The sequence below is a fragment of the Astyanax mexicanus genome, chromosome 9, assembly GCF_023375975.1.
Source record: "Astyanax mexicanus isolate ESR-SI-001 chromosome 9, AstMex3_surface, whole genome shotgun sequence".
Lineage (NCBI taxonomy): Eukaryota > Metazoa > Chordata > Actinopteri > Characiformes > Acestrorhamphidae > Astyanax > Astyanax mexicanus.
Window position 1 is genome coordinate 31,973,025 of NC_064416.1, and position 12,691 is coordinate 31,985,715.

At 40.3% G+C, this 12,691-nt stretch overlaps 1 protein-coding gene across 1 annotated transcript in view; it reads left to right on the forward strand.

Annotated features, from left to right (window-relative positions):
• Positions 1-7,361, forward strand: part of ppp1r37 (protein phosphatase 1, regulatory subunit 37) — a 71,109-nt gene extending 63,748 nt beyond the window's left edge. Inside the window, exons 11-14 of the mRNA XM_007235626.4 lie at positions 1,392-1,691; positions 2,696-3,914; positions 4,037-4,138; positions 4,588-7,361. Coding sequence (XP_007235688.3) covers positions 1,392-1,691; positions 2,696-3,914; positions 4,037-4,125 — 1,608 coding nt within the window. The 3' untranslated portion in view covers positions 4,126-4,138; positions 4,588-7,361. The remainder of the gene's footprint in view (positions 1-1,391; positions 1,692-2,695; positions 3,915-4,036; positions 4,139-4,587) is intronic.
• The last annotated feature ends 5,330 nt before the right edge of the window (positions 7,362-12,691 follow it).

Consider the following 12,691-nt stretch of genomic DNA (forward strand, 5'->3'; position numbering starts at 1 on the left):
GGAAAATGTATTTATTACTTATTCAGAACTACTGTTTTGATGTTTTTTTTCCTCAGTAAACAAACCATGGTTTCATGCTGCTTTTAAAATAAATGAGAAAAGACGTAGCTGTACTTTCCTCAGACTGATTTTTTGTTGTAAAGCCGGCAGGAGCAGCAACTTTTTGTGTAATATTTTGACATTACACACCATTTCCTATTAGTGCTGTGTGAATAAATAAGCACTAATGTAGCCCTGTTTAAAATATGTTCAGTAGTGGTTGCAAAAGTGGGTCTTCTGGAAGATTGATTTAAATGAACCAATTGATTCAGAAAAAGATTCGATCTTGTGAGACATTTGAATCATCATCCACTACAATGTAGCGACAGCAGAGCCAGATCTTTTTTTTCCAAGATCCTCTATTTTCACAAATGCTAATAGTTTGACAAATTATGAGCAATAAATAATAAAGCAAGGTCTTAGACACTGTCCTGCTTATCTTCATTACAAAAAAAATTCTGTTGATTCCCCCCCCTATTTTTGAAAACATTTGTGAGCACGAGTTTTGTACTTAAATATTATTGCAAAAAATGTATTCAAAACATAAATAATACCTACAGCTGTACACAGAAGAAAAGTGTGGGTTTATTGGAACACATTGTGTCTGCAGACCCCAGTGTTAGGCCTACCGCTCCTATCTCCAGCAGGAGGACCCTGTTATTTTGATATTTGCTTGTTTTTAAAGGCACCAGTGTTAACTGTGGGTTTACTGTGTTAGCTTGGGGCTGTGGTGTCTTTATTTATTTATGGGTAGAAACTATGAGTTTTTTGTGTTTGTGCTGTGGATTGATAAATCAAGAGTAAGCATGCAGCCACAGTAGTTAAATATTCATTAGTTAGCAAGAAGCTCATGCAGTAAACGGCACAGTAAACGGCACAGTAAATGGCACCGTGGAGCTTTCATAATGAAGCTGAACTTCCACCTGTTGTGAAAGACCCCAGATGACCTCATACGGTCCTCTACCTGCTGGAGCTATGAGAGACGGGTGTCTCACTGGGGGTCTACAGCTAGAGGCTATTGGTTTATTCACAGTGCTAATCTGTTGGTGATTGTTGACAAAGTACAGAAACCATGAATTTGAGTTAAAGTACAGATACTGACAGTAAATTATTACGCCACCAAAAGTAGGAGTCCTCTCCTTAGACCTCTAAACAAACTAGACAATCTGTGCGCGTTCCTTTTTTTTGTAAAAACTCTCCTGAAGAAGCAAAATTAGTTTTTGGCTGATTAATTTGGTTGGTACATTTGACACCTTTCATATTTATTGCTCTGCGATTTGATTACTAATGGCCACAAACTCTTTCTCACTGTTATTTATTTCGCTCTCTCTCTCTCTCTCTCTCTCTCTCAGGTGAAAAGCTTTATTGAGACACAGCGCGCCCTCCTGGCAGAGATCCAGAATGGCTGCAAGAGGAACTTCATCTTGGCCAAAGAGAAGGAGGAGTCTCAGCAGCAGATGAGCCAGTCTGCCTCCATGGTAGAAATTGCCACCGAGGATCCGCCACCTGAGGAAGAGGAGGAAGACCCCACCCCATCCACAGATCAGGGAGAGGGAGAGAAACCTGCTCATGAGGGGAACAAAGATGAGGAGGACAGTGAGAAACTAGCCAAAAGCCAAGAGGAGGAAGTTCAAACAGCAGTCACAACACAGGTAGAGCTATCTGCTGACATCCAGTACTGCACTTTATTACAAATGTGGCTATCTATAAAACCAAAGGTGGAATCATTATATTTTTACAGATGTGTAAGTGTAAAGGACCATCACACTCATAATTATCTCTTAGGGCACTAAAAATCACAGTCTGTGTCTGCTCTGTGGTGCTCAGATTCTCCAAATACAAAGTGATCATGTAAAAAAAAAAAAAAAATCTGTAACATGCTTACTGGGTAAATAATTATAAAATCTTATTTTATGCGAAGTCATGCTGTAATCTATAAAGCTCATTCAGCTTATATCAAATAGAGCTTAGTTTTGTTGTTCACAGTAAAAAAAAATACAACCAAAAATAGATTGTGTGAGTTATAGGCCTGTCATGATAACAATTTTTGTGGATGAAATATTGTCATGGAAATTATTGCAAACAGTATTATTGTCATTTTAGGACCGTTTAATTGCCATTGATATAATGATGATAGAATAGCATAACAAAGCTTTTCAAGCCTATTTAAATACAACTAATTTGCAATCAATCATAGTTTGGGAAAGTTCACCTACTGCAGTTCACACTGTGTGTATTGAGGAGCAGTTATATAAGCATTGGTCAGTAAAGCATGACTGGCTAAAATCACTGTTCAGATGTGAACATTGTGATATATAAGAGGATTGTGCATGTGATCTAATAATGAATCAGATATTGGAAGAAGAAACTATAATCTGTTATAATGCCAATAATCTAGGCCTTGTAATGTACAGATATGACACACTGATCATAAACAACTTTATATATTAAAAACATAAGTTCTGTTGCAGTGCCATAAACCTGTCATCAAGTATCTGTGATAAATCAAATTTTTATTGCTTTGAGCATGATGTTAATTGGTTGAATGTGCCTTCAACAAATATGCTATGTGCTTAAAGTAAAAGAGGGAAAAAAGATGTTATCTGATTATTTTGACTGTGTAAATTCTAACTCCTCCTCCTATCTTCTCACCCAGGAGGATTCTGATTCCGATACTGACGATGATGAGGTAGAAATCGAAGTGATAAAACCCACATTGCAGACATCACCCCTGAAACAAACCCCGCCCCCAACATCAGCTATACCTTTAGCCATCAGTGCTTCACAGAGTGTCCTCACCTCTAGCCCCATCCCCAGTCCCACCCCCAGCCCTGCTATTACATTATCTGAGAGTCCAGCCGTGGTCTCGAACATCACGGTGAAGGAAGCCAGCTTGCCTTCAGGAGCCCCGCCTTCTCCTGGGCGGTGCATCTCCGTGTCCAGTCCAGGGAGGGGTCACAAGATCTTTATGGTAACTCGCGTGGAGAGCCCACCGGAACAGCAGCAGCTTCAGCAGCAGTCCATCATTGCACTGGCCAGAAGCCTCCAGGAGAGGGCGCCAGAGAGCAAAGCTTCAGCTACTGCAGCTGCAACCAAGCCGGTTGATACTAAAGCACCTTCTGAATCATTATCAGAACAGTCTGAGACGAAACTTGACTCAAAAAGTACAGACAACAGCACTTTTTCAGCTCAGCAGATTTCTGAATCTTCTTCACAAGCACCTTCTGAGAACACAGGCGCAGCAAAGCCTCAGTCTCAGCCAGAACAGACGCCGCTAATAGAACCAGTGTCTGTAATAGAACAAGGTCCTCTTAAGCAAGAGGCTCAGGCATCCTTATTATTACCATTACAGACCACCACAGCCCAGCAGCACTCGTCTACAGTGGACAAAACTGAGTTAAACGCCGTTCAGCAGGAACAGCAGCCTCTCAGTGAAGAGCATCCAGGAGATAATGCCGCTGTCTCTCTGGTGGAGCCCCTAGCACATAGTAATAGTAATAGTGATGAGCAGCAGCCAATAATAAACAGTGAACTCCCAGAAACAGAGAACCCAACAAACGACACTCACACAGGTCAGATAGTCCAGTCCGAGGGGCACACCGTGACTTCATCGAACCAGGCCACGTCAGCGGCAGAGCCACAGACAGCTACACCCCCACAGCCCATCACAGAGGCTTACCAAGAGGAGCACGGACGTATTGCCTCGTCCGCAGGGACGGAGGACTCCACAGACTCCCCCGATGAAAGTTCCACGGAGGAGGTGGAGTGTATTAATACAGATACTGCCGCCCTGCCCAACGGCCTCAAGCCTGAGTTCGCCTTTCACCTGCTGGAGCCGGAGGCACCCAAAGCTGCCTGCTGCGTCATGGAGCACAGTGAGTTCCTGCAGGATTATCTGAACGATGAGGATTATCAGGACTAATTCTTCAGAGCCGGCCTGTCTTTCCTTTTATGCTCATATTTTGTGTGTGTTTTTTTTTTTTTTTTTCTTTTGCAGTGAGTGTGACTGCAGAGCTGAGCTGTGGACAGGATCTGGAAGAGCTCCTCTTAGAGGCCAGTCTGGATACGAGCAGAGACACGCCTTAGAGATTTAGATACGGTAAAAACTTTTTTAAAGCATATGAAGTCTGGTATATGCTTTTAATCTTCTGGGTTATTATTGGGTTATTCAGTGGGTGATGTGTAGCCTATACACGAGGTCACAGTATAATATCAGTGCATGGGCTGGTTAACAATGTTTTGAATCATTGATTTGAGTTTGCTCTTTATTCATGAACCGATTTAATCCTCAAAGCATCCAAACACCACACAGATCACATAATAATTCACAAAATCTCAGCAGATTTCCAAGTTTAAATGTCTCCCAACTTTTAAATGCCTTATTTTCAGCAGTACAATGACTCTGATCTTATCTTGAACTTTGATGACATCACTGACTTCTTGCAAATGTATGATCTTACTTAAAATGAAGAACAATCATGATCACATTTAGTATCACATTTTTAATAATAATAAAAAAAAAAAACTCTTCTCTGTTTCCTCCCACAGGGTCCACCTTTATAGAGAGACAAAGTCCTGTCTGCAGACCACTGGACCTCAGAGTCTCCTGCTCCCACCCTCCCTCTGCTCCGCCTCTCACAGCTCCTCCTCTTCAGTACAGACACTTTGTGGATCATGTTCTCCTGAGACGCCGCCGCGGAACGTTCACTACATGAAAAAAAAAAAACTCTACGGAACACAAATATTTAACTTCTTTATTATTATTTTTAAACATCTCTGATGAGAGGAGAATTACATGATTTCCTGTCGTCCGTCACTACATTCCCCTCCCCCTCAGTAATGGATTCAGTACATACGGGAGCCAGACAGAAACCAAAGACAGACACACACGTGCACCGAAAAAAGAAAAAGAAAAAAAAAAAAGTTCTCTCTGGAAAACTGTTCCTTTTACTATACCTAGCTGCGGAACGGACAGCAGCATACCTCTATCTCTCTCTCTCTGTCTCTCACACACACTCTCAATCTCTCTCCATCAAGTTCTGTCACTCTGTCACTCTCTCTTGATGGCCCTTCCCACTCAGCAAGATGTTATGAGTTATTGTAGCAGGAGGAAAGTCCTGGAGAACAAACGAGATCTGATTGTGCAGGACATTGAATCAGTTGTGCTCTTTAAATGCTTTCAGGACTGATTGTGTGTGTGTGGGAGTGTGTGTGGAGAGGGTGGGGCTTCTTCAGGGGTGGTGTGGGTGGGTGGAGTCAGGCTGTTTGCTTTGTAAAGGACAATTTATACTACTGCATCGAATCAACACACAATCTACCGTGTAGCTTGCACAAGTGACTTACAGTATGTTGGTGTGACGCAACGCAAAACTGCAAAGGTGGGATTATGATTCTCAGTGGACCAATCCCAGTTGCTGCAGTCACACCACAATATGTAGTTTTTTCTGACGAGTTGTTGTCGAAGTCGAGCGTACTTTGTGACTTTGGGAGGTCTGCTGAGGCCTTAAGGGTACGTGGCTTCGTCGATTCGACGCAGAAGTATAAATTGGCCTGAAGTTTGCGTGCAGATATGTGTTTGTGTCACGTACCGTTCTGTCTCCAGGAGAGGGAAGGAAAAAAACTGAAAAAAAAAAAAAAAACACCTGCCAAAGTGACACGGATTCCTATCATTTTTTTTTTTTTTTCATTAATAAGTTTGTTCCTCCTGGTTCTTGGTCCCGCTCAGGAACCGTCTCAGTGTCTGGCTAGCTGTGCGTCCTACTTGATTGCTGTTTGACCGCTGTTGTCGATGTTGTTTCTGATGTTGTTGTTGCTGGCGTTGACTACCAAGACCACAAGACACTCTGTCCACACTCTAAAGTCTAAAACCTTACCCTCACATTTTTGGACACCCTGGCAGGAGTGGACAAGTCTCTCTCTGAAGCCTTCTGGAAACCCAAGTGAATGTTTAGGTGTGTGCTGTGTGTATGCGATTGTGTGGTTGTGTATGTATGTATGTGTGTGTGTGGATAGGAGGGTGTGGTCAGGGGAGGTGGGCGGTTTTCTTTTCTTTTCAATCTGCTGTTCTGTAAGCGAAAAACTGCTGAATTTTCCAGGTCCGCCCGCATCCTCGCCTTCCATCGAATGCTTTCATTCGTTCTCATATATACAGTGCAAAACACAACGTTCCGAGAATTACGAAGCCATGTGTTTCCGTAACTCTCTCTTTTTCCTTAACATTATTTTTGTTACCCTTTGTGCCACCCACCATGATTTGCACCCGGAGACGAATTTTTGAAGGTTTTGGATGCATTGCCTTTACGCATCCTTCACCTTTTCATTTTTCTTTTCATTTTTTTTTTCCTTTTCATTTTTCTTCTAATTCTTTGCTGCTTTTGAGGAATCATTTGTAGTTTCTATTTATTTTATTGGAAGATGAGCCTTTATTTTTGTTGGTTTTCTTTTGAGTGATTTCTTTCTCTTTTTTTCCTCCTCTTTTCCTCACCCTGTCTTTTATTAGTTGTTACTGAGGGATTTGGTTTTAAAGATTCTCCCCTTTGGTGTATATTTTCAGATTATATAAAAGAGCAGTTATACTTTTTCTTCCTTTTTTTTAAGGAGTTACTTTTTTTTTCGGGGGGTCAAGTTGTTCTATATATACATATATAAATATATATATAAATAAACCGGGGCTGGAAATTTGGGGAGAGTGCAGGATTTTTTTTTTCGTTTTCCCCGGATGTGAGAACAGACGAACAGCTCTATTATTATAAATAAGGCTGAAGCTGAATGAACGAATGCTGTACAAAGAAAACACTACTGTCGGGAAAAGCTGCGGCCAGCGGGGGGAGCTAGAATCTACAGTTGGCACCAAAAATCCTGGTGCTGTTTCCAGGGCAAGGCCAGTGACAGCAAATGAGATACATAAAATACACAGATCCACAGTGTTGTTCATCACTCTGAGCCATTTACTGGTATATATATATATGTACTATAATATGTACTTTACACCCCACCAATTCCGAGGTCTCTGGCTCGTGCCCGCTGGCCGCTATCTTGAGCACTTTGCGGCTACAGGTTTGTAGTATGATGAAAATAAAACAAGTTCACGAAGCTGAAGCCCCTGGACAGGTTGGCCTCTGCACCCAGATGGTCGTTGGCCCAAATAACTGACACTTCTGTGCTGCCCCCAGCCCAACGTTTGTAATGCTTTAATTTTTAGTAATTTTTAAATGACCTGTTAAATTAATCAGAAATGTGCTGGTATCCACAAAGAGATGTGTATGGATTTTTTTTTTTTTTTGTTTCTCTCTCAAATAAATGCATGTAATGACAAAGTAAAAGCCTCAGATGTTTCTTTCTTCTATAGGGATTTCACCCTTTCTATTCCAATGGGTAAGGGGCACAAAAGAGAAATGGGATTGGGCCTTCGTGAACATCATGGCAGCTGACTAAAATGTCATAGCAATTAGTTTGAGATTTGATTAGAATTGTGTGTACAGAGATCCAAATTTAAAACCATTTAAAAAATGAATGATTTTGCCATGAATCCAAATGAAAAGGCCAGAATTATGTGGGTTTTCTCTTTCTCTTTTTTGCTATAGAATATCTTTAATTCAGAAATGCCAGTAATCGTTTTGGTTCAGGTGTGTTAAGGGTTGAGATAATTAGAGGAAAAAAAGGATTGTCTTGTTGGCAATGAGGCCCCATTTCAGAATCATTGCGTCTCATGCTAATGCTTTTAACTAATTACTTTTACTGTGATTTTTTTTTGTGCTGCATTGTTACTCGTTACAATTACAAAAATTTTATGAATCCTTTTAAACCCACGTTATCACTAAAGCCAAAATGCTTATCGTTGAGTGAATCGAGCGATCAAACTTTTTGATGAGACTGCATTGCTCCCATTCTGCCTTTTACTTTGCTGCCTGTTTGCAATATGCTATTCAAACTTACATAATAATAACAACATAACATAGTCCTGTAATTTTTCTTTCAGTACTGTATTTTTCGCACTATAAGGCGCACTTAAAATCCTTTAATTTTCCCAATAATCGTCAGTGCCTTTTAATCCAGTGCACCTCATGTACTAATTTTACCAGTCAGGTATTAAGGAGCAGTAAAGCCGCTCTGCTGAAGTGCAGCATTATACAGGAGTTTCAGTTTAGTTCTCTTCAGCAACGGGGCTGGAGTAGCGTTAGCACGAGTGCTAATTGCTATTTCACTGTTTAGAGGTGAGTATTATCAGCCTGTAGCTTGCTGCTAACCCCGGCTAGCACTGCTAGAGCAGTGTTAGCATTACCTGCTTACAGTTAGCCGCTAATGCTCCAGCCTAATGCTGGAGAAATTCGAAAATCTAAACTTTCTGTAATTAAACAAAAAGTGCTTTACTCACCCAAATTAACAGTTTTCAGGAGAGAAATCTCATACTTTTACTTGAGTCTGGCTCTCTAGTACTTTATACATGTCTGATTTTGAGTGTAATGTGTGACAGAGGGCTGAGTGCTGTTTCTGGGCGGTGATGAAGGTGGGCTGCAGGGGGGGCTGGCATGCTTACACACTGAACGACCCTGCTGACCCAATCCAGCCCGACCTGAGACGATGCAGGATGATTTTAATGCCCTGTGCCCCAGGGGTGCAATATGTTTGAGATTAGCGAGCTGCTGGAGAACACTTATCCCAACACACTGGATACAGTGGAGAGAGAAAGAGAGACCTGCTGTTAGCAGTCCTTCAGAACGCAATCAGTGTTCCGCTTACTGCCAATTTATTTTATTTAGAGAGCATTATATTTTTACACCTTACACGTTGTGAGGTGTTATCTTGTGAGTGAAGTTAAAGACGTGATCATCGAAGTTGGAGTATGCCCTCATAGTGACATTTGCCATGTCTTATAGAAACACCATTATTACCAGTGTCCTGCACTACTGTCCACTGTGGTTGGTACTATTAGCCTTCTATGGTTTATTCCCACCCTCACAGAAATGTAATGTCCCATTCATCAGACCTCGCTTCAACTCCCATAATTCTCCTGACCTTGCCATGAGCACACTGGCCACACTGGAACTGAACATGGGCACCTAAGCCTGGGAACCTAGGTTCCTTTCTCAAGGCATTTTGGTAACTCCTGATTTCGCCTCCTGCTGAGGTTCAAGGTATATGAGTTTGCACCCCTCCCTCTTCCCTCCTCTCCCTCCCTCGTTCCCTGCTTATTACTGTATGCCTCAAAAGAATTTCCAAGTAATCCCTGGTCAGTCTCTCGCTTATGTAACAGTAGGGGGAACTCATAGGGAAAGGATTGTGCAGCTCCACTGGTCTATAACAATCTCTGTTTGATACGTGGATATTAAAGATGTCGGCTGAAGCGGGTTACTAGGTTCATTCAGAATAAAGGTGAATGTGCTGCCAGATGACCATTTGGTTTTGCCATGCTTTGTACCATATTGTACGTTATATCAGCCATGAACAGAAAGCTGAGGCTGCAGCAAGCACAAACTCACCAAAACTGCACTGGAGAAACCTCTTTAGAGTCCAAATCAGACACCTTGTGTGATCAGCCCAGGCTGATGGAGGTTGCTGACCCTGTGTGATATTGCACAGCCACAATTTATCTTCTTTTCACTGTTACTTTCAGCATGAAGATGCACCATGTCACAAAGCAAAAGTCTCTTAAACTGGTTTCCTTAACATGACTATGTTCTTCAGTGGTTCTTCAGTCACTGGTTCATCTAAGATGGTGTAGAACAGCCAAAAACTTTTCCTAAGTATATGCCAGAACTTTACCTAGCATCTCTAAAAACATTTTGTCCTTTGAGTTTTAGAGCTGTAAAATTGACTGTGGGGGGCAGGTATGCATTGTCTGCTGCAGTGCTGTTAGCCAATCAAAGGTGATATGTTTGCATGTATGAATATTCATGAACAAGGGCTGAAATCCTGACCTTCAGAGACCAATATTTCAGTGATCTAAAGCAGGGCTAAATAAAAACACCTGAGCAAATTCAAAATGAATGAAAATACGACGGAAGTAATATGGTAAATATGAATTTTCAAGAGCATTTTTTTTTTCTTAGTAGAAAATTACCTGAATCATTTCTGAAACATGTTCATGGTGAAACTGTACCTTCTGAATAATTTTCTTGATGGTAATGATTATTTGAAGCATTTAATGTATGTTTTAAAGCATATTCCTGTAGAGGATGAACCTTCTGAGACATTGTTCTGGGATGTGTCTAATACATTTTTGTAAATGAAATTAAGCACACATTCCTCTGGTGTTGATGCACTCTTACCTGTAATTGTCTTTAGGTAATTAAAACTAAATGGTTAATGATCACATTAAATTATTACATGTTTTTTAGCATCTGTGTAATGATGAACATCAGCTAAGTGTGACTGCAAGTATCACAGTCCATGCTGGTGGTTTATCGGACACTGAATGCGTGTAGGTGAACCTCCTGAAACCTTTTAAATGGGGCTTTTGGGGGCAGCACATTGTCCTCCAGCATTTTCTGCGGTGTGTTTTTCAGTCTGCGTACCAGGACCTGTGGAATGTGGTCTCATGTTGGTTTAGCACTGAAAGAGCTTTTCCGTCATGTCAGGCAGAATCTACTGTGTTAGCTTTTACAGAGCTGACTCACAGCGCTGAAACGGTCAGTCAGTTACTAACAGCTCTGAACAATTAACAAAGACTAGTAAACTCAATATTCTAATTACATTTGAACATTTCTGGCTTTTGTATTACACTTAATAATATAGGAATTTTACAAATGCAGATTAATTTATTTATCAATTTAAACCTCTTTACTCTAATATCAGTGTGTAGTCATATTATTTGTATTATTATTTCATGAGGAAGCAAAAGTCATTACATTTTGGTTGAATGTAAGAGAAAAAAAAATGTTTCTCTTTAACTGATATGATGAATTATAGAAACATGAACACACTTTTGGTAGAAGGTTAACATTCAACACTCTGTATGTCAATAAGTGGTATCATCTCACCACATCCTGCTGAAGACTAGTTTTTGCTAGTGGCTGTTAATCCACCAAATCTAGTCATCATGGTCAACCAGCATAGTGAAGCTTAAAAAAAAAAACAGCCCTGCCAGTTCTGGATCATATCAACAATCGGTGTGTTTAAATTGGATTGTTTAGCTGCTCTATAAGCATGGTAATTTCAAAATTAAAAATGTCATTGTCGTCTAATCGTTAGTTTGTAACATTACTGCATTATACAAAGTGCTGGGGACAGAAGCGCAATGGGAGATGGGTAAATGTCTCACTCACACAGTTTGTACTTAACTAAGTCTATGTCCCCAAAAGTGCCCAAACTTAACAGATTACATTTTTACTCACTAAATATCAGTACTTTCTACCTTTAAACAATATCTAGACATTTAAATGCCTTTTAAATCTCATGTTCAGCTGTTTCTATCGTTTTAAGAGATAGAGGACATGGCAAAAATAATTGTTGACTAATCGACTAATTGAAAAAAAATAATCATAGTAGTCAACTACCAAAATAATCATTAGTTGCAGCCCTACCAAACAACCAGTATGACCAACAAGACTGTTTAGTTGACATTCAACTGAATTTCAGTGTGGTACCATGATAGGATGCAGCAGCTGAGCAACAAGTTTAGTTGTAACATTTTCTCACTACTAAATATTCTAGTTATAGTTTTTACTTTAATAACGTAACAGCATCAGTATATAATAAATGGTCTGTACCTAAAAAGAAATAAAATAACATCGCATGTAATATTTTAAAGATAACTAGACAAAATCAGATCCAGTTCTGTGGCATTACTTTATTAAAGAAAACTGAGTTGTCGGACATGAAGCGGTTAAGCTTTCTGAAAATACTTTTTTTTAGGTGTATGTAGGTTGTGTGAGGGTTCTGGGTGTGAGGTCTCAGTAGCTGGATTTAGCACAGGTATGTGGTGCTGTGTGAGGGTGAGGAGGATGAGGCACAGGGAGGAAGAATTCTCTCTCACATGATGGTGATTAGTGGGTGGGTGGAGAGGTGGGAGGGAGGGGGGGGCGTGGGAGAATGGACCCTCTCTGGAAGCCCCCGCACTCTAACCCGGACAGTCCAGAGGAACATCCATCCCGAGCTTTAATGAAGTGAAGACTTACAGCGGGCAGGTCTGTAATCTTTAAATCTTACATTTACAGTGAGGGATTCAGATACAGGGAGGTGAAGGTGAGCTACCGTATAGGGTTTTTATTCACGATTAGTTAATCCAACCCTTCTGTTATCATGTGTAATGAGGCAAGAACTTAGAACCAGAAATATTGTCATTAAGAGTTCAAATAAAAATGCTTTAAAATGATTTTATAAAAGTGATACAATGGCAAATATTCAACTGTACCTGGTGCGATTAATCAGAACGAGTTTGTATTAGGTGCCCTATATGGAGAAAAGTACTGGGACACCTGTTCATTCATTGTTTTCTTCTAAAATCAAGGGAAATACTTTAAGAGACTTTATCCTGCTTTTGTTAGAGTACCTGTCTCTATTGTCCAGACAAGACTTTCTACTAGACTTTGTGGTATCATTGTGAGGATTGATTATCCATTGGTATTTGTTTGAGTTAAACAAATATTGTTTGCATTCTATAAACTACTGACAACATTTCAACATTTTAATTTAAAAATTAAAACATTTATTT